This window comes from Neolamprologus multifasciatus, chromosome 2 (genome assembly GCF_963576455.1).
Source record: "Neolamprologus multifasciatus chromosome 2, fNeoMul1.2, whole genome shotgun sequence".
Taxonomy (NCBI): Eukaryota; Metazoa; Chordata; class Actinopteri; order Cichliformes; family Cichlidae; genus Neolamprologus; species Neolamprologus multifasciatus.
Window position 1 is genome coordinate 29589948 of NC_140440.1, and position 19910 is coordinate 29609857.

General features: G+C 41.6%; 2 protein-coding genes across 5 annotated transcripts; one reads left to right on the forward strand and one right to left on the reverse strand.

Moving 5' to 3' along the window:
• Positions 1-1239: 1239 nt before the first annotated feature.
• On the forward strand, positions 1240-12187 carry zdhhc5b (zDHHC palmitoyltransferase 5b). Of its 4 annotated transcripts, XM_085178580.1 has the most exons (13): positions 1246-1389; positions 2221-2308; positions 3201-4706; positions 5148-5269; positions 5455-5612; positions 6133-6305; positions 6457-6559; positions 6684-6775; positions 7043-7175; positions 8415-8523; positions 8684-8790; positions 9541-10466; positions 10912-12187. In XM_085178580.1, exons 3-13 carry the CDS (start codon positions 4558-4560, stop codon positions 11015-11017), a joined length of 2178 nt encoding a protein of 725 aa, XP_085034706.1. In that variant the 5' UTR covers positions 1246-1389; positions 2221-2308; positions 3201-4557; the 3' UTR covers positions 11018-12187. The 4 variants fall into 4 exon arrangements, 3 of the variants coding, with proteins under 3 accessions (XP_085034702.1, XP_085034706.1, XP_085034716.1); XR_014877031.1 differs by lacking the exon at positions 2221-2308 and having other exon boundaries at positions 1240-1389; positions 9541-10582; positions 10912-11024; XM_085178576.1 differs by lacking the exon at positions 2221-2308 and having other exon boundaries at positions 1240-1389.
• On the reverse strand, positions 12178-19901 carry tmx2a (thioredoxin-related transmembrane protein 2a). Its single transcript, XM_085178639.1, has 8 exons — positions 19629-19901; positions 19407-19467; positions 18796-18909; positions 16074-16150; positions 15617-15723; positions 14043-14108; positions 13804-13933; positions 12178-13702 (listed from the first exon to the last, which is right to left on the reverse strand). The coding sequence occupies exons 1-8, from the start codon at positions 19815-19817 to the stop codon at positions 13523-13525; spliced, it is 924 nt and encodes a 307-aa protein (XP_085034765.1). The 5' UTR covers positions 19818-19901; the 3' UTR covers positions 12178-13522.
• Between the last annotated feature and the right edge of the window lie 9 nt (positions 19902-19910).

A 19910-nucleotide genomic window follows, 5' to 3' on the forward strand; every position in this document is an offset into this window, starting at 1 on the left:
CAGTAGTTGTTCTCTTTGGTGTATAGCATTTTTCCCCCAAGGTATGTTCTAGGTGGGTTGTTTTAAGCATTTTCGGTGGATTTGCCACACTTCTGTGAATTTAGGTTTTAAAGCTGTTTTCAAGCAAAACTTTGCTTTCTTTCTTTCTTGTTTGTGCTCCTTGCAGCTTCACTGTTATAGCTTTATTCCTCTCATTCATATGCATGTATTCTATCTTGCTCTGTTAACTTTCCTCTTCTCTCTCCAGGCTCTCTTCTATCTGCTTCATACTTTCACTACAGATCACAATGTTATCTGCAAACATTATAGTCCACAGATACTCCTGGCTTACCTCATATGTCAAAATGTCCATCACCATTACAAACAAGAAGGGTCTCAGAGCAGATCCCTGATGTAAACCCACCCTGACCATGAACCCAACCAACTGATTCACTAACTTTCCGCAAAGCTCTTAAACAAACTCCTTCTGTCATCTCAATACACTCTTTCACTGATAAGTATATTTCCATCTTTATTCTTAACCATCCAAACTGCTGCACATCCTTTCCAGCGTAGTCTCCAGTCTCATAAGCATTTTCCTTTACCACCTAGCCACTAGGAACTCCTGTCTACTGTCTGTCTCCCACTTTTTCTTCGCTACCCCCTTTCATTTGTTGTGCCAAAAAGTGATTGCCTTCCAAAAACTGATTTCCAGTGTTTCTGTGTATTTTTACATGTAATATCTTTATGTATGTTGGTAAATAGACTTGGTGAACACGGTTTACAAAGGGGTTACATATAGAATTACAAAATGATCTGTGTTTCAAGTGTCTTTATAACTCTGTTTTATTGTACTTACATTATAACCAATCCGGTCCTTTATCCTCACTTAAAATATTTTTACAGAACTATTGTAATATTTGCTGCCATTTCCGCAGTCCTCTTGGCCAACTTACTCTTACAAAAGACATTTTTAATGTTAATTAGATTTTTTTTAACTGAATAAATAAAGGTTATATAAAATTCACTGCCAAAAACTGATTGCGGCCTCTACCTGCTTACACGAATGTTGTTTGTGGCTCGTACCTTATTGTCTTTTAGAAAGTGTATGAAAGTACTCACATGTTGCTAGAACATAACACATAATCGTTTTAGGGTTAATCTGTATAGAATTACTTCTAGTAAAAAAAAAAAATACTGGCCCATCACGCACAGTGTTTTTCTTTTCCCAGAGTCGACGCCTTCCATGTCTGTGATTGGCTGGTTGCCCCACCTGAGGCCTGACGGGCTACTTCCGGGATTCCTACGTCGGCCTAGCAGGCGAGCTAAGTAGGTTGCTAGCGGCTAACTCAAGGAGGACCGAATCGACCCACACCCTACAAGCAAGACACCTCGTGTGTTCATGATTAGGTGTGTGTTTTACCTCTTCTTTTTAGCCATTTTTCAGGTGAAATTCGCCACAGTTGTTTCGTCAGTTGTTAATGAAAATCTATTTGCTACTGTACAGCTCTCATGCTAGCCAGATAACTAATGTTAAGCTAACTCTTATAGCTGTGGTAAAGGATCGTACAGTGTCGCAAAAAAACAACAACTTTAGGCTAGGTAAAAGCTCACTGTATGATTACCTACTCAGTATCTTTCCAAGTATGGGTCGTGTTTTAATGGGTTTTTGTAGGTCGCATGGGCTACTACTTCTCGGCGGCTTTTGGTTTTAAAACAGTGGTGTGTGCATTTTGATGAGGTTCACGGTGTTGGCAGCTGATTATGATAACGTTAGCTGGTCTTGACTGAATTCTAGCACTGCCCTGGCCTGCTGTTTAACGGTTGGTATGTGTAAGGTTTCATTTTGAGATGAAGTCAAAGTCTGTCTAGGGGTGTAGATTTAAAGTATGTCACTGTTACTCGGAAAATGTATTAAATTTGCTTGACCGGTTGTAGCATGCGATGTGTGGATTGTTGCGGTGACATGATAAGCAATGCTCGACACGGAGATTTTAGGATTAACATGTATTATAGTGGTGGGGGGTAGTTTTGGGGCAAGTGCGATTATTACCTACTGACACCTCTCTCTGCCATTTGTTAGTACGGACGGTTGTTGACGAGAGAGGTGTGTCCAAACGATCAGATTACACTGTTGCTTCGGATCCGTTTTCAGTGTACTCACAGACTAGTTTTTGTGATTGTGTGTGTGAAAGGCGTGCACCTTTTCCACAGATTGTTGTGTCTGTGTGTTGTTTTCAGTTTCCCTTCGTGGAAGGTATTTCCATCTGACAACCTGAGGTCACTGAGGTGGTGACGGGGTTATGGTGAAATACCCACACTGCTTAAGGCAAGCTTGTAGAGAAAGGAGGAACTTGGTCAGTGAGTCTGGTTTGTTGTGAAATCAAACGAAGACCTTTGGCCTGTGATTTAACAAGGAAATACATTGAAGGCTACCTGCAAAACATTGTAGTATACATGTTTTCAAACATATTTGGTAATTCTATATTCCACGCTTATGGTATGAGATGTATTATGCATTGGCAGTCAGAGATGCAAAGATTTACTTTGCCACCACATAGGACAAAGATAATAAATGTAATGCAAATATAGTGGTTATCAAAAACCCATTACTCTAATCACGGGTTTCCAAAATGGTCTTCCTAAAGGCAGATAGGACTTCACTTCAGCATTGCAAGGGGGCTAATTCAGAATTAGGACTCAACCTAATCTCATCCTTATCTTTGGACTGTGTGAGGAAGGCAGAGTATCTGGAAAGAGCCCACACAGACACGGGGAGAACATTCAAACTCCACACAGAAAGGTCTCAAATTGGATTTGAACCCAGGACCTTCTTTTCATGAGGCGGAAGTCATCACAAATATTGTTCTAGCTACACAAAAAAATAATGAATAAGATTTTAATTTGCCATATTTCTACAGGTTAGATGGTCTGATTGATAGCAGGAGGGGCAAAAAGATTACTTTCTGTGTGATTCAAACCACTAAATTGTAGTTGGCATGCTGCGTTCCAATGAAGCAAAATTGCAGCTAGAAGTGGCTTCATCTTGCTATATAGACTTTGTGGGACTATTAATGTAGGTGTACTGTGGGAACAAACTGGTTGGACACTATTGATCTGAACCAAGGGCTCATTAAAGCTTCAATTATTTGAAACAAATTCGTTCTGGTCCTGTCTTTGTTCTGCTCATTGAGTTTTTGTGTGATTTATTTTTCTTACAGGGTTGTCCAGCAACTTGCACAAAGAACCCAAGTGTGAAAGAAGAAAAGGAGCCAAAGATCTTTTTGTTTGCTTTTGTTTTTGTTTTGGGATTTTTGGTTTGTTTATTTGAGGGGGAAAAAAGGTGTGAAATGCATCCAACCATGTGATATCCAAACTCTACGTGGCTTTCTTTAGGAGACGCAGTATGGGAAAAGAGCTCAATCTGCAGAGAATTTGGAGGTGGAAGACCCAATCCCAGCAAAAAGTGGTGACACCTCGGTGACATACACGGGACTTCCATGTGGAATGAGTTGGTTTTGTGCCCTTAATGACACAGAGACTGACAACAGGAGTCTCAGAAGATCCAGGGGACTCCACTTGGTTTTTTGAGTTATTTTCCTAGTAAATAAAAGGCTAGACATCTTTTTTTTAATGATTTTTCTTTTCTTTTTAATAGCAGCTTTTTTGAAAACAAATCCCAGCTGGACTTTAGTTTGATGTTAAACGGATTCCCACAACTGGTTTAAAACTGAATTTGTTTGTTTAGTTGTTTTCCCCTGTGGACTAAGTTTGAAATGCTGGAACTCTCCCTCCTGCCACTATCCTCAGTTTCTTCCACCCACCCAGTGCCTAAATAAGCCTTCTCGGGAGGATCACAGAAGTCATCAGCAGCTGCTGCGCTCAATCCTCTGCCTGTTCTCCTCCATGTGCTTCTGCTCTCGGCCTGTTGGCTGTACACCCACTACCTCTTTAATTTTTCTGGTCTTTTCATTTTCACTGAGCGGGATAATCAGAACTGAAGCCCAGTGATGGAGCATTAATGTAAACCCTGAGCTGTTCCAGTGTTTTGTGCGTGAGTGCTGGTCCTTTCGCGTATATGCACAGCAGTGTTACGGTTGCACTGGTGCCAGGGAGTAACAGTAGAAGATTAGATTTATTTATATTGTTGCACCAAATACAGTTCCATTAAAGCCATACAAAAATATTTATGAATTACCTATACATATTTTTGTATCACACTGCTCTTGTATAGTTTTGCTTTTCTAAGCTTCTATTAAGATTATGCACACAAATTAAATATTTACAACAAGCTGTACACAGCAGTTTGTATATTGCTATGTAAAAAAAAATAAATCTGTTTTTAGTGATTATATTAGTACTGGGAGACATTTAGTTTCTGGACACAGAAAACCCCTCATGTTTCCCTTTATTTGCTGCTTTGCATAGTGTTGGTTTTCTTTTCCAGTCAGTAGCTATGGCCCCTCCTCCCAGACGAACGCCACATATGCCATTTTGACCTGGAAAGCACCCCTTTACAGCAGGTAGACAGTAGATAGCTACCTCTCTCTGTCTTCCTCCACCCTCTCTCTATCTCTGATGCCTGGCTTCAGCAGTGGGGGGGTTGGGGGAGGAGTAGGTGGCGTTGCTTCTGCTCCTCCCCGTCCATTTCGACCCAGCCGGTACGTCCCGGTGTCTGCAGCCACCACTTTCCTTGTCGGAGCCACAACGCTCTTCTTCTGCTTCACGTGAGTGTTTCTTGGTTTTGTTTCATATCAAACATGGGTTTAAAGGGCCTACATGTGTGTACATACACATGTGTTTGTACATGCTGGAGCGATGTGTAAACGTCCACATGCATTATGTTCGGTGTTAAAATAAGCAGGGTTTTTTTTGCTGTTTTTTTTTCATTCAAAGTAAGTTGACAGCTTTTCAGGAACATTTGTTCATAGTTTATTGCAGCCACACCTGTCACCTCCCCAACACAAACACAGTCTCCTATTTCTGCCACTGAGCAGCTTCTGTGGGCAGTTGTTTAGCTTGCACATAAGCTTATAAGAAGTTGATGATGGAGTGTGAAATGTTACTTGGTTACTTTTTTTCCTTTCCACATCTTACCACTAAGTGTGGGGATTGGTGGAAGCTTGTCTAACTGTAATTTTGTTTCCATCCTCCTTAACACTCTCCAGGTGTCCATGGTTGTCAGAGCATTTCTCCTCTGTCATTCCTATATATAATGGCGTAATCTTCCTCTTCACCCTCGCCAACTTCTGCATGGCCACTTTTATGGATCCTGGAATCTTTCCCAGAGGTAAACTTCTAGAAAGTAAAATGTCACATCCTAATGATGCATGTGCAATACTTTTAAAGTACATGCAAAATAAGACTATTTGTTGGAATACTCACTGCCTATAAAATAATTTAGAGAGACCGAGTGAGATGGTTATTAGGTGATTATGATACGAGTTTAATCTCAGGTTGTGTCTGTGTCTGCAGCGGAGGAAGATGAGGACAAAGAGGATGATTTCCGCGCTCCACTCTATAAGACAGTGGAGATCAAAGGCATCCAGGTGCGCATGAAGTGGTGCTCAACATGCCGCTTCTACCGACCACCGCGCTGCTCGCACTGCTCAGTGTGCGACAACTGTGTGGAGGTACATAATTATACATTTGTCCCTGCTTAATAATGTTGACTGGGTATTCTTGTGGCTCTAAATTAGAAATGAATTGGTAGTATCATACAGCAATGAGTGAACTTCATTAAAGATTGGATAATGTTTTGTAATTATGTATGCTAAAAATCTTTTAATTAATATTTCTGTTGTTGCCTTGGTTATGCTATTTCTTTTTTAACCTATAAACGAAATGGTAGGGAAACACAATCTTGGAAATCTGATGTTTCCATGAGTTTAAGCACTTAATGTAATAAAATGACTTAAATATTCATGTTAAAATGTCTTTCAGTTTTAATAGCAAGTCCTAATTTCACAGTGGGCTTCTATACACTCCTGTGTGGTTTCACTACACAGCCTAGATCTGTCCTATTCTTAGTTTTCATGTGTGAGTGTGGGAGGTGGAAATTGTGTGGACATGCAATGTGATGTACTGTAGTTGTTGCTTATCCTTATCGTTTCCCTCTGAGAGATATCTTTTAATCTTCTTATTTATTCTTAGGATTTTGATCACCACTGTCCTTGGGTGAACAACTGCATTGGTCGGAGGAATTATCGTTATTTCTTCCTGTTCTTACTTTCTCTCACAACCCACATCATGAACGTATTTGGCTTTGGCTTGGTTTATGTCCTGCACCACCAACAGGAGTTGGACACGCCAGGTGCTGCTGTTACGTATCCTTTACTTGGCATGAGTCTGTCATAGAAATGCACAACACATTATGGAACTCTCAAACACAAAACACATCATTGGAATAGATTTTCCTGTGTCTTATGACAGGGGTTTTTCTTTTTGTGATTTCCTTGACAACCCCCCCCCCACCAGTATGGGTGTGATGTGTGTGGCTGGCCTGTTTTTTGTCCCAGTCGCTGGTCTGACTGGGTTTCACATAGTGCTGGTGGCTCGCGGTCGAACCACAAATGAACAGGTACATACCAGAGGTGGTTGTGCAAATCACGGTCTGCATCACTGAGATAAGTCAGGCATGCTTTACACTAGTTAATGTGTTTTTGTTAGGTATGCAACTGTTTTATCTCGCTCCATCTCCGTAGGTGACAGGGAAGTTTCGGGGAGGCGTTAACCCTTTCACCAACGGCTGCTTGAGGAATATTACCCATGTACTCTGCAGCTCCCAAGCCCCCAGGTCAGCAATCTTTCTTCTCTGCACTCATCTGTTTACTCCCCCCGTTTAACACTCAGCTCTGCAGTTATTCCTTTTCCACTACCTCTTTCTTTCCATTGCTCTCTCTCCCCTTCCACTTTTCCACCCTACTCTTTTATAGTTCATTCTGGTCTGTTGAGGTAATTAAATATCTAATGCAGACCTTTGGAGTGAGTGGGTGAGGTGTTGGTCAACACAGCTGGGTTGTATCTTTTTGAATACGTGTGTGTGTGTGTGTGTGTGATATAGATACATAGGTCGTTGGCGGGGCCGGCAGATGATGGAAGTTCAGCCACCTTTTCTTAGACCTGCTCTCACTGAAGCTCAACTAGAAGCCAAGGTCTTGGACAACGGCATCCAGAATGACCGACATAGCACTAGGGTGAGTTATAATGAATTGAACAAACACATGCAGTCTGTACAGAGAAGTCTGGATATAACAGCTCCACAGATATGCTGTATGTCTATATCATTACTGTGGTATGAGTTTTAGAGAAGAGAAATCTGGGGCACAAAATATTTCATCAATTTTAATTTCATGTTTAAATATTAAAAGGTCAGAAGCAACACAAACTCTGGTTGTTAGCAGTCAGCTAATGTAGTTTATATTGGTGCTGCAGCTGCTGGAAAGTAGCAGCAGGTGTAGTTTTGCAGACCATAATATTAGTAGAGATTGAATAACTTAATAGTAGTCTTCTTCTTCTTTGTGTTATTTTGTCAGAATCTTCCAACAAGAGTGGTTAAAGAGTTGTTGATCACCACTAGCTGAAATGCATGTGACTGGTTTAGGACTGCATTTCAGCTAGCGGTTTTGGATATTTTGGATTGGATTAGATTGGAGATTTTGTTATAATTATGATTGCAGAAAAGAATTGCAAGATATTGAGCCAACATGGAGTACTTGTGGAAAGCATCTTAATGGTAGTGGCTTCGTTTTTGATAGTACTCCCAAAAACACTGCAAATACAGTAAAAAAAAATATCTGGATTTAAAAGGAAACAAAAAACCAGCAGTGTGATACTATGAGTCATGGGTTGGTCTCCCCAAAGCCTGGAACACTCTACATGTGTTCGGGATGAGTGGGATCATCTTGACAGAGAACAGATCAAAATGCAGCTAATATGCAAAGAAGAGTCCTTCAAGAAGCCTGGAGAAGTGTTCCTGAAGACTACTTGAAGAACATACTAGAAAGCTGCCTGTGTTGAAGAATAAAGGTCATTGTACCAAATATTGACTTTAAAACTTGTTAGTATTACCATGTATCACCATCTATGTTGTGAAACTGCGTGTTTTGAGAGAGGTGTGTGTCTGTCGCGACTCCATAGCATGGAGGGCAAAACTCAAAACATTCAAGAGTTTGTGTGATGGAAGATGCATTCTTTTAATTAATTAATTATTTATTTACATTTTCCCCTCAGTCATTGGGTGTCAAACTTTCTTTTCTTTTTTAATGTTTGGTTATGAGAAATGATAATTCACTCCCACAGGATCCTGAAATTGTCTGCAACATTAATCAGATATGAAAACCTGGAAAACGTTACAGATGTAGCTCTCTGTTCCAGGCAGTCCAACCACTGATTTCACTGAATGGCTTTTTGTTTTCGGTCCTCGTCCTTTCCAGTCCAAGAGTAGTCTAGATCAGATGGAGAGCCAGTCAGCGGATGCAGAGGCTCCTCCTCCTCCAAAGCCAGAGCTTCGTTACCCTGGCCTTCCCCGTGCTGACACAGAGGGTGAGATGCACATACAAATGCATAATTGAACCTAGGATTCCACTTTGTATGACAGAATATGCAGAGAGAGTTCATAGCTTTTGTGTAAATAGATAAATATTTGTTTTCTAATCATAAACAGACCTTGTTCAAATGTCACTTTTGGTTTCTTGTCACTCAGAGAGCAGCTTGCTGACTGAAGCACCACCTACGCCATCAATGTATAAGTACCGGCCAACCTTCAACAGCCCAGGGAGAAACCACACTGCACTCACACATCCCAACAAGGTAGATCTTAGTTTACAGACACCTTAAAGTGCTCTGTGTAAACCATGTACGAAAAGGAAAAAATAGCTGAAGTTAATTACATTTAAAACGCAGACATAATCAAATCAAAATACCATCTGCACACAGCCTTGTTGATTTATACATAGCTTAATGAGGAAAAACTCACAGATGTGCTCAAGCTTAATGCGTGAAACAGGGGAAGCGTTGGTGGCTTATATGCCCTGCCCCTCTAAATCCTTAATGGTTAATACATGCCCCTCTTTTTTTTACTTTAAATTGTTCATTCAGTGGCCATCGGTTGATCAGTAAGTCTCAGTACGTGTGTATACCTGTATCCCTTTGGCTGTCTCTGTGTGTTTGAATTGATCTGTCCTTTTCCCCTGAGACTGCATTGACTGCAATGTATAGTTCATGTTCCATATGTTTTTGTATTTCCATTCATTTGTTGACACACACAGTCTTTGACATGCAGTGTTAGTGCTTGTTGAAATCAGTCAATATTCCCAATCCAGTAGTGTGATGATTGAGTAGCGCACCGGTCAAGCATCCAGTTCTCCCCACCACTCTTTTGTTTTTTTTTCCTGTTTAAAAATCTCTACAAAATTGCTTTCTGTTCTCTGCTTTCTATTCCCACGGCAAGGTGGTAATTTTCATCTTTCTCCCTCCCCTCTTTACTCCTGCTTTCATCTTCATCACACTTTTCCTTACCCTCTCCCCTTTGGTCTGTTTCTCCTCCTCTCTCCTCTTCAGATGATCCGTGGAGAGAGCCTTGACTCTCCGTCTCCTTCCATCCTGCAGTCCAGCCGCCAACCTAGCTACCGCTCTGAGCCGAGCAGCTTGGATGGAACCACAGTGGTGGGGGGAGGTGTAGGGGTGCGCAGAGGGGGAGGGGAAAGGGGCGAGGGCCCCGGAGGCCCTGGCGGGACTGCTGGTGGGGTGTTAGGGGGCATGTCAGGTTACTCCCTGACTGGGCGCTCCTACACCTCCTACCCATCCTCTCTGGTTCTGTCCACTGGTGGCTCACACTCCTCCAGCCTGCGCTCAGCACACACTGCACATAACCCGCTGGCCACGCTCCATTCAGAGGGCACCACAGACACCAGCTACAAAAGCCTGGCCAATCAGACACCTCGGAATGGCAGCCTGTCCTATGACAGCCTGCTGACACCATCCGAGAGCCCAGAGTTCGAGTCAGCCGCCCACGAGCTGTCACCACAGAAGCCTCATGCTCCATTTCTCTCTTCAGCTGTAAGGGGCCAGACTGAGGTGGTGTCACCCAGTACTCCGCTGCAGGGCTACACGTCGCCCTTTCTCTCAGCTCAGATTGCCCAGCAGAGGGAGGGGCAGCTGCTCCAGGGCTCTGCCACTTTCTCCTCCCCCCACAAGGCCTACCTGCGTGCTGTCAGCCCTCCCCTTCCCTCCTCCGCTGGGCCACTTGAGACCCACCACCTGCTTCAGCATAACCAGGACTTCTCTTCCCGTCCCCCTCGTAACCCTTCTTCCTCATCCTCTTCTCCTGGGGCTCGATCGCTCGAGCCCCCTGTCTCCCCGCCTCCTCGTGGCCTCTCCCTAGGCAAGTCCCTGCCTTACAATATGGAGGCAGGGCCTCAGCACAAGCCTCGACTTGCAGGAGGAGGCGCTGTGCTGGGAGGGGGAGGAGGGCAACAGGCTACACAGTGAGTAGTGATCCGTCGCCAGATCCGTCAGCCTGCTACTCTTCTTCCTCCTTCTCCTTTTCCTACTCCTCTTCCTTCCTGGTTTGTGTCAGCCCTCCTCTTCTTCCATGATCTGTGTGAGTCTTCCTTTTCCTCCTTCATGTTTTACTTACAGTCTTTACCTGTTTAGTGCTTGAATAGTAAACTGTGTCTGTGTAAGTCTTTTTGGTTTAGTTGTTGGAATGTGACATGTCTGCCCATGCTGCTGTGTTTTGTCTTGTAGCCTTTTGTGTCTTTCCCCTGTCCTCACTCAGTGTAGTTACCGAATGCCTTACAAGATCTCGCGTAAAGAAACATCTGCGGTTAGTGCTTTATTTTCAAAAAAGAACCACTCACCTCCATCTCCCTCTCTTCTCTCTCCTCTACCCTGATGTGGCTCCTCCCCTCCCGATGGCTGTCCAATCAGATCCACCTCTCGCCCAGTCTTGGCTAATCACACCACATCCAAACCAGGGGGAGGGGTGAAGAAGGTAACCGGCGTCGGAGGGACCACATATGAGATATCGGTTTAAGTGACAAACATCCCACATGATCTGCCACAAGGATGGGAGAAAGTCACTGGACAACTTCTACTTGTCTTTTACCCGAGCTGGATATTATTCATGACTGCAGGCTCCTGCTGCGCTGGACTAAGGGAGCAGGCCTGTTTGGTACTCACTTTATTATCTTTGTAATGCCACTGGCCAGTCTTCTCTGCCAGCCTTTCAGATTTGAACAAAGTGTAACTGGGGACACTGGTTTATTTTTCACAGGGATCAATCGTCTCCATTTAGCCACTTTGTGAGCCATAGACTGATGCGACTGTATCATCACAGCTGGGTACAGATTTGTCTATAGAGCACGCATAGCTAGTCAATGATTTGCCATTTTACTTTGGTACATTAGCACACAGAGTACTGACAACAGTGTCTGACACTCATAGAAAGGATGGCCTTTATCCAGTGGATGTAAAACTTTAAGAGGGAGGATTTCGGACTGTTGACCAATAATAATGTCTGAACGGACCACACAATCTGTATATTGATAAGAATCATGGAGTAAAGAGTCCAATCTATAAAGACAGTATCATTTTAGTTTTATAAGTCTTTTTTTAAATATTGTTTTATATAAATGTATACAGATTATTATTGGGTGAAATTGTCAGGTATTGGAGATGACTATTGATAATGGTGGCAGTTATACTGTATGTAATTGTTCATGAAAGCGATTTAAAAATCAGTTGCCTGTTGAGAAATGATGGCTGCATCAGCTATTCAAAGTTTTTGCTGGAGTTTTCACTGTCCAAAGAAGAAGATGATAATGATCCTTTGGTGGACACCTGAAGTGGCAAAAAATTACAGGTTATTTTTTTCTATTCTTAAAAGCCACAAAGAAATGTTAATTCTCACAATCGCAGCACAAGCATCTTTGTGGAATGTACGCTTGTAATGTTTATGCTAGAGACATTATGCAAAATCTGTTTGTAGCTTTAAGATCATCGTATGTCTTTTTGGTGTTTTTATTCTCTTTTCTTTCTGAGAGGTTTTTGTCTGTCAGTCAATCAAGATGCTAGCAACCTTATACCTTTAACAGATGGCCAGCCAAATAGGAGCAGCGGGGAAGGGCTTATTTATTTCACCAGTGGAAAGAAACTTTGTAGTTCTGTACATGATTTCAAACCAGTCCCAGATAGTTTGTTTGGTTTTTTTTAAAAAGAGAAAATAGAAACTATGGTTATATTTCATTAAATTTTAATGCCATGCCACTGAATATGTAAGAGGGACTGGTTTGAAATTGGCGAGTGTGTTCGTTGGGGTTTGTTTATTTTCCTTGCCTTGAGACCATTCGTAGTGAAGCATGTTTTTATTTTTTCTAATCATTTTCATTTTTTTTACTTAAAGTATTTAGAATTTCTTGCTTCATTTGCTTTTGTTTTCTTGTTAAAAGGAACACTTCTCACTTTGATACCCACAGCCATGTTAAGAAAGGGATTAATCAGAAGAGGAGTGTGTTTGTTTTTCACGATTGGGCATTACAGAAAGCTTATTTATTTTTTTCTGTCAAGGCCCACAGCAGTGTTTGCAGAATGTTAAAAGGAACATGGCACATCATTTTGGGGGAGAAAGTACATGCTTGAAGCACACAAATATCACTGTTCAGTACGAGTTTTATACCCTACCAGGCTGTGTCTTCAGTGTGCATGTGACTCTTTAAAAAACGTTATTTTTCGGTTCATTGCTGCTTCCCTGGCGTGCATTCTTGTGAGATTATTGTCAAACGCCCATCCGGTTTCTGTGCGAGTGGCATCCAGAAAAAAAAAAATCACAAATGGCACAAAGCAGCCGCCGTACAGAGAAATAAAGAGAACCTGTGTTGACTTTTTTTTTCTTCCCACTCTGGCCAAGGGATGGTGGCCACTGAACAACCTGAACCTATGTGAGTATAGCAAGTAACTTCTATGTGAGATAAAATATTGCTGTTGTTGGCTGTGATGAATGGAACGAGTTTCAACTATCTGTAACGAGAACATTTTAAAAAAAAAATTCCAAAATGGCCTTATAAAGAATTTTTAAAAAGATGTCTTGTCAGAATAAAAAGGTCAAACTGTCGAAAGAGAATGTGTCTTGGATTTTATCGTTGCACACAGTCTTACTTTGTTTCACCTCAAGCTTTTACTTTGGCTTTTCTGACACAAAAGTAAACAAACCAGTCAATAAATACAGGCAGCAAAAGAACCAATGACATGTTGACAAAAGTGGAAAAAAAATTAGCAAAAACCTTTTTTGTTCGTCAATAACTTAGTGTAATAAAATGCTCCAAAATCGCTGCTGCTTCAATCTGCATCACACACAGATCGTTTAAATAAGATCAGCGTTTATGGGTATTTCCCACAATAAAGACTTACAGTGTAGAGACTATTTCTTGTGGTAGTGGAGCCTGTTTTCTTCCCTTAAACTAAAAATATTTGGCTGTTACAATAAGGAAAGTTACAGAAATGTTAAGAGCAAAGCAAAGACTTGATGCAGCCCCTCTCCTCTTCACTGGTCTTTCTTGCTCTCTTTTGGCTGCTCCACATTGTCGGTGTCAGGAGTAAGCTCCTCGCCGCCCTCTTGTGGCTGAGAGCCATTCTGCTCCTCTTCCTTCGAACCATGGCTTTTGTTCAGCTTCTTGGATTTCTGGAAGAGCTCGTTGAGGTTAAACTCTCGGATGATGTTCTCCTGTGGGTGATAAAATGTATTTATACTGTCTGCATGTGTAAGCAAGCAGCATCTACTCAGGTCTTATTTCATGTGTTTTGTTACAATCTGAATAGACGTACCTCGTTCATGGTCCAAGATACAGCTCTACCTTTACTGTCCACCATTGGACGCCTCATAACTTCCCGTCCTCCTTGAAAAAGCAGAACTGAAGGTAGCTGCTTGGCCAGAGGAGAAGTACTAACCCTGTACCTGTTCAGAAAGACAGTTAATACCAGTCAATAGAATTCTAGAAAGCATCAAGCAATACTGGATAATTAAAGATCATTTATTAAAGGCAAAAAAGCCCTCCAAAACTGACTTCTTTGAAACCTCTTCATAGCGACCAATGTCTATCTTCCCAAACCGGAGTCCAGCACAGTTGTAGCTGCAGAATATAAAGGAAGACACATGAGACATTTGAGACAAACGTACAGCTGTTTCTCTAACATGAAGTAAATTACATTATCTTGCATTTAAAGTGACTCTACAACAGGTACACCAGCAACAATCAGGCATAATGTATCTGCAAGGGTATTGTTTCAAAATGTTAACTAACATCTTGGATCTTTTTTTTTTTTTTTTTTTTTTTTACATAGTGTCATTTCTGTTTTCAAATAAAAAAAACCCTGACTGAGATGAAATATCATCTAGACTCTTCTTCTTTTCTATATCAGCACATAATTAAAAAATAATTTGGTCCTTAGCAAGTCTTAAAATTTAGGTAAATGTTACCTCATATGAACAATACCACATGACATGTTTTACTGTGTCATTAAAAATGCAGAAGCACTGTGGATTAAACTAAGCACATCCTTACAAATTCCATAAGAAATTAAGATGGTAAGTAGCAGTTGGGTAGCAGATCCATAAAAACAGATGTTTTGGCAGCTTTTCTGGTCTGAAGCATTCAGGTGCGTATCAACATACACCTGACTGTCTTTCCTGCTAAGGAAATCGAAATCCTTCACTCAGTGGCTGCTGCTTAGGACTGAACATGCAGTTTGCCCTTCGTGCCTCCCTCTTTGAACTTTTTGTTAAACCCTGTTAATAGTGTTGAACTTTGCTTGTTAACCCCGGTATATGGGTGAACTTAGTTTGATTGGAGTTTTGTGATGCTAACTTGCCTTAGTTAAACCTTAACTTTTGCCCTCGTCTGTGTTATTGTATTACATGTTAACTGGTTGCACAGTGGCCTGGAGAATGCAGCCCTGTCGGTTTTCAGTTTGAATTTCTGCAATTAAACCTTTTCTTCATTTAGGTTCCTGTGTATGTATGCTTATGTATGTACTCCTCCCTGTCCCCTGGCAGACGGGGTCGTAACAGGCCATAACATGCATCGCCATGTCTGGAGACACCCAAACAAAGCTTATAAGCCACAAACACCTCAAAGCAACTGTCAAGCACGGTAGTGGAGTGGTGATGATTTGGGCTTGTTTTGCAGCCACAGGACTTGGATACTCCACTGAGTGGACCATGAACTCTTCCACATGTATGCCCATCTCTCCAAAAAACTAAAACTTGGCCACAAAAAAGGGTCATGTAGCAGGACAATGATCCCAACCACATCAGCAAATCTACAACAGAATGACTGCAGAATCAAAGTGTTCCAATGGCCCAGTCGAATCCAGACCTCAATGCTGTGCATAACTGCCTCACTGCAAACCCCAATGAACTGAAGCAATGCTGTGAAGAACAGTGGTCCAAACAAAATTCCTGCACAATTTTTATTAACTATTTAATGACACGGTGTAATATGACACGTGTCCATCTGAAACTGTATTCAAATAATTTTAAACTTGGTAGGAACCAGGTGATTTAATAAAAAATTATGTCCTGAAATATTTAACCTTAGAAAACCTGAATGCGACTGGAGTAAAGGGTGTGATTTCTTACTTGAGAGAAAGGTTTGCAAAGATGGGAGCAAACGACTGACAATCAGAGGACCAGTTGGCGTAGAATTCAACGAGCCATGTGACACGACTGTCCTGCTGCAGCTCCTCCTAATGAGTGAAGAACACAAAGTTACACTCAAACCAACCCACCCCTCTGAGCAGGGCATGATCAGTTAGATAGTTCACTTTTTTTTGGTATTTTAGTTTAGGAATTTTTAAATGTCAGACATACAATTAATATAATATCATATAACTGGATTTCAGTGTTTGATGGAAACTGCTAATTTCAAACAAAATGATTAATAGACTCAATCACTCCATTAACTTTCAAATAAAATAACACTCCCAATTGATGTAACTGTAAGTAATTCCCACCTCTTTTGTTTTTATCTATCATTACAAAGACCAGTGGCACTACTATACATGCAAATGGTCAGCTGATATCAGACAGGACTCACGTCGATGGTCTTGTCACTGAAGTACTTGATGTACTCTGGGCCCATGTAGAGAGGTGGCTGACAGGTCATGACAAATGCTGCAGAAAATACACAGATAAACAGACTGATGAGCTTAAAAAGGATAAAAACAATGTACATTTTACAGTTTATCCAGTGGTAGTCTGTGTTCACCTATGATACTTTGGTAAAAAAACATTTTTATTTGTGTTATTTCTTATTTAGGTTTTCTCATTTTATGTTTCCTTTCTTAAATTCTGCCATCTTCGGACACTGTTTTTATATATAAATTACACAATGGCACCACCTGTAGGCCAGTTAATAAAAAGTTCTGATTGCAGAAAGCTCAGAGAAGTTTCTAAACAGGGCTCAGATTGCTGCTTTACCAGGAGAACACTTCACAGAGAAGATGTGAAGCTTTTTCTTAAACTAAATAAATAAATACATAAATCTTTGCCAGATGAAAAATTCAGGACTTCAGAGTAAAAATACTCATTGCACCTCACCTGCATTGGAAAATAATTGAAATATATACAAGAAAACTGCTGATGCCACTTTTCTGTACAGTGATAACACCGACTTCCCACTGGATGGTATTCAGATGAAGAACAATTTGTCAAAAGTGTGAGGACTTTTATCAGTGGAATTAGCTTCAAGTACATTACATTAATGATCTTTTTTTTTTTACAGCAGTAACAGAAATGGGGACTAATTGCTGTTGCACATTATGTCTCAGAAACACTGGCTCAAGGAGAAACCCCTTGATGAGCTTTAGATATCAGTACAAGGTGAATACAGAGGGCTGATTAATTTGGCATGTCAAAACAAAACAAAAGACCACTCCTATTCTCATTAACATATCTCTTTAACTAAAGAATTAGTGCAGCGTCACTGCCTTCAGACTGGGGATGGTTAATGCAGTAGAGTTGTGCTTTTCTAATTAAGAACCACTGGTAGACACAGTTTACACTACACAATTTTAAAGGTGGTTGTGACAGACCGCTTCCCTGTAATTCTAATGCTTTATGCACACACACACACACACACACACACCCACACACCTATATATATATATATATATATATATATATATATATACAGTGGGGCAAAAAAGTATTTAGTCAGCCACCGATTGTGCAAGTTCCCCCACTTAAAATGATGACAGAGGTCAGTAATTTGCACCAGAGGTACACTTCAACTGTGAGAGACAGAATGTGAAAAAAAATCCATGAATTCACATGGTAGGATTTGTAAAGAATTTATTCGTAAATCAGGGTGGAAAATAAGTATTTGGTCACCTCAAACAAGGAAAATCCCTGGCTCTCACAGACCTGTAAGGTCTTCTGTAAGAAGCTTTTCTGTCCCCCACTCGTTACCTGTATGAATGGCACCTGTTTGACCTCATCATCTGTATAAAAGACACCTGTCCACAGCCTCAACCAGTCAGACTCCAAACTCCGCCATGGCCAAGACCAAAGAGCTTTCGAAGGACACCAGGAAAAGAATTGTAGACCTGCACCAGACTGGGAAGAGTGAATCTACAATAGGCAAGCAGCTTGGTGTGAAAAAATCAACTGTGGGAGCAATCATCAGAAAATGGAAGACATACAAGACCACTGATAATCTCCCTCGATCTGGGGCTCCACGCAAGATCTCATCCCGTGGGGTCAAAATGATCATGAGAACGGTGAGCAAAGATCCCAGAACCACACGGGGGGACCTGGTGAATGACCTGCAGAGAGCTAGGACCAAAGTAACAAAGGTCACCATCAGTAACACACTACAACGGCAGGGAATCAAATCCCGCAGTGCCAGACGTGTTCCGCTGCTGAAGCCAGTGCATGTCCAGGCCCGTCTGAAGTTTGCCAGAGAGCACATGGATGATACAGCAGAGGATTAGGAGAATGTCATGTGGTCAGATGAAACCAAAGTAGAACTTTTTGGTATAAACTCAACTCGTCATGTTTGGAGGAAAAAGAATACTGAGTTGCATCCCAAGAACACCATACCTACTGTGAAGCATGGGGGTGGAAACATCATGCTATGGGGCTGTTTTTCTGCCAAGGGGACAGGACGACTGATCCGTGTTAAGGACAGAATGAATGGGGCCAAGTATCGTGAGATTTTGAGCCAAAACCTCCTTCCATCAGTGAGAACTTTGAAGATGAAACGAGGCTGGGTCTTCCAACATGACAATGATCCAAAACACACCGCCCGGGCAACAAAGGAGTGGCTCCGTAAGAAGCATTTGAAAGTCCTGGAGTGGCCTAGCCAGTCTCCAGACCTCAACCCCATAGAAAATCTGTGGCGGGAGTTGAAAGTCCGTGTTGCTCGGCGACAGCCCCAAAACATCACTGCTCTTGAGAAGATCTGCATGGAGGAATGGGCCAAAATACCAGCTACTGTGTGTGCAAAACTGGTAAAGACCTATAGTAAACGTTTGACCTCTGTTATTGCCAACAAAGGTTATGTTACAAAGTATTGAGTTGTATTTTTGTTATTGACCAAATACTTATTTTCCACCCAGATTTACAAATAAATTCTTTACAAATCCTACCATGTGAATTATGGAATTTTTTTTTTTTTTCCACATTCTGTCTCTCACAGTTGAAGTATACCTGTGGTGCAAATTACTGACCTCTGTCATCATTTTAAGTGGGGAACTTGCACAATCGGTGGCTGAGTAAATATTGTATGTATGTATGTAGCTTGAGAGACCACTGACCGAGGCACAGCGCAAGGTAGAGGATGCCAAACCGAATGTCCATCCTGAAGAAGAGGATACAGTTGGCCACTTTGCTGAACATTAACAAGTTCCCAATGTGCTGCTCCACTGTGACTGAGGAAACAAAGAGCAGGGAACAATGAATGAACAGCAGAGGAACACCTTCATACTGTTGACCTTGCAGTGTGTAAGTGAACCCCTCCCACTCCCTTAATGTTTACACAACAAACCCAAAGTTTACAGTGAATCACTTTACAGATGTGCGTTCTCAGTAGAGTGGGGGTTCCTCTCAAATGGCTTATCAGATCAAGGAGTGGAAACAGTTAAACATCAGACTGTGTGGTTAAAGATTAACAGCAGCATGTAATAAAGACACAAACAAAGCGACGTTCCTGACTTTATCTAAAAAGTTAAGGTCAACAAATAAATCGCAACATATCCCGGTGCTTCCTATGATTCGCTGAGTGGTTTGGATCATTGGCCACATGGTTGATTGGGCCACTTTTTGTGATGTGACAGTTTATAGTGTAAACACACTTTCATCAGTAGGTTTACACATAAGACAGTGTGATGTGTGTGTGTTTGTGTGTGGTGGGGGGTAGACTACTCACTAGCTCTCCTGTTCTTCATCATCACTATTGCACTGAGAAACATGAGGATCTCCAGCTCTCTCTGTAAAACAAAAGGAGCAAAATCATTAAAAACAAACAAACAACAACTTTGTGTCAAGTTTATTTACTACTTCTATTTATTTCATATTTCTGAGACTTCATTAGCCCCACCAAATGTAACCGCAAGCATTACCGAAACTCCCCCACCACCACTATGCTCACCCAGTCAAAGTCACAGGAGTTGCCGTCCTCGCGCTGGGTCACCAGGTGCTCGCACAGACCTGGAGTCTTTCGCACCACCACGAAGGAGATGGTCAAGAGGAAGGACGTGATATAGTACGGCTTGAGCAGCCATTTGTAAATCTGAGGTAAGTGATACAAGAAAGCGCAGAGTCCCGTGAGTAAACCCATGCTGACGGAGAAGACGAACCACCGCGACAGAGTGTTGGAGGAGAAATGACAGCTGGAGCTGTTGAGCTACGGTGTTACAGAGCGCATGTGCCA

Bases quoted from the DNA above. Each gene is read 5' to 3' on its own strand.
- zdhhc5b (XM_085178576.1), top strand. From the start codon at position 4,558: ATGCCTGGCTTCAGCAGTGGGGGGGTTGGGGGAGGAGTAGGTGGCGTT. The intron at 6,306-6,456 runs GTATCCTTTACT...CCCCCCCACCAG, and splicing joins ACGCCAGGTGCTGCTGTTAC to TATGGGTGTGATGTGTGTGG. The intron at 7,176-8,414 runs GTGAGTTATAAT...CGTCCTTTCCAG, and splicing joins ATGACCGACATAGCACTAGG to TCCAAGAGTAGTCTAGATCA.
- tmx2a (XM_085178639.1), bottom strand. From the start codon at position 19,817: ATGGGTTTACTCACGGGACTCTGCGCTTTCTTGTATCACTTACCTCAG. The intron at 19,468-19,628 runs GTGAGCATAGTG...TTTGTTTTACAG, and splicing joins ACTCCTGTGACTTTGACTGG to AGAGAGCTGGAGATCCTCAT. The intron at 14,109-15,616 runs GTAAGAAATCAC...TATATTCTGCAG, and splicing joins TTTGCAAACCTTTCTCTCAA to CTACAACTGTGCTGGACTCC.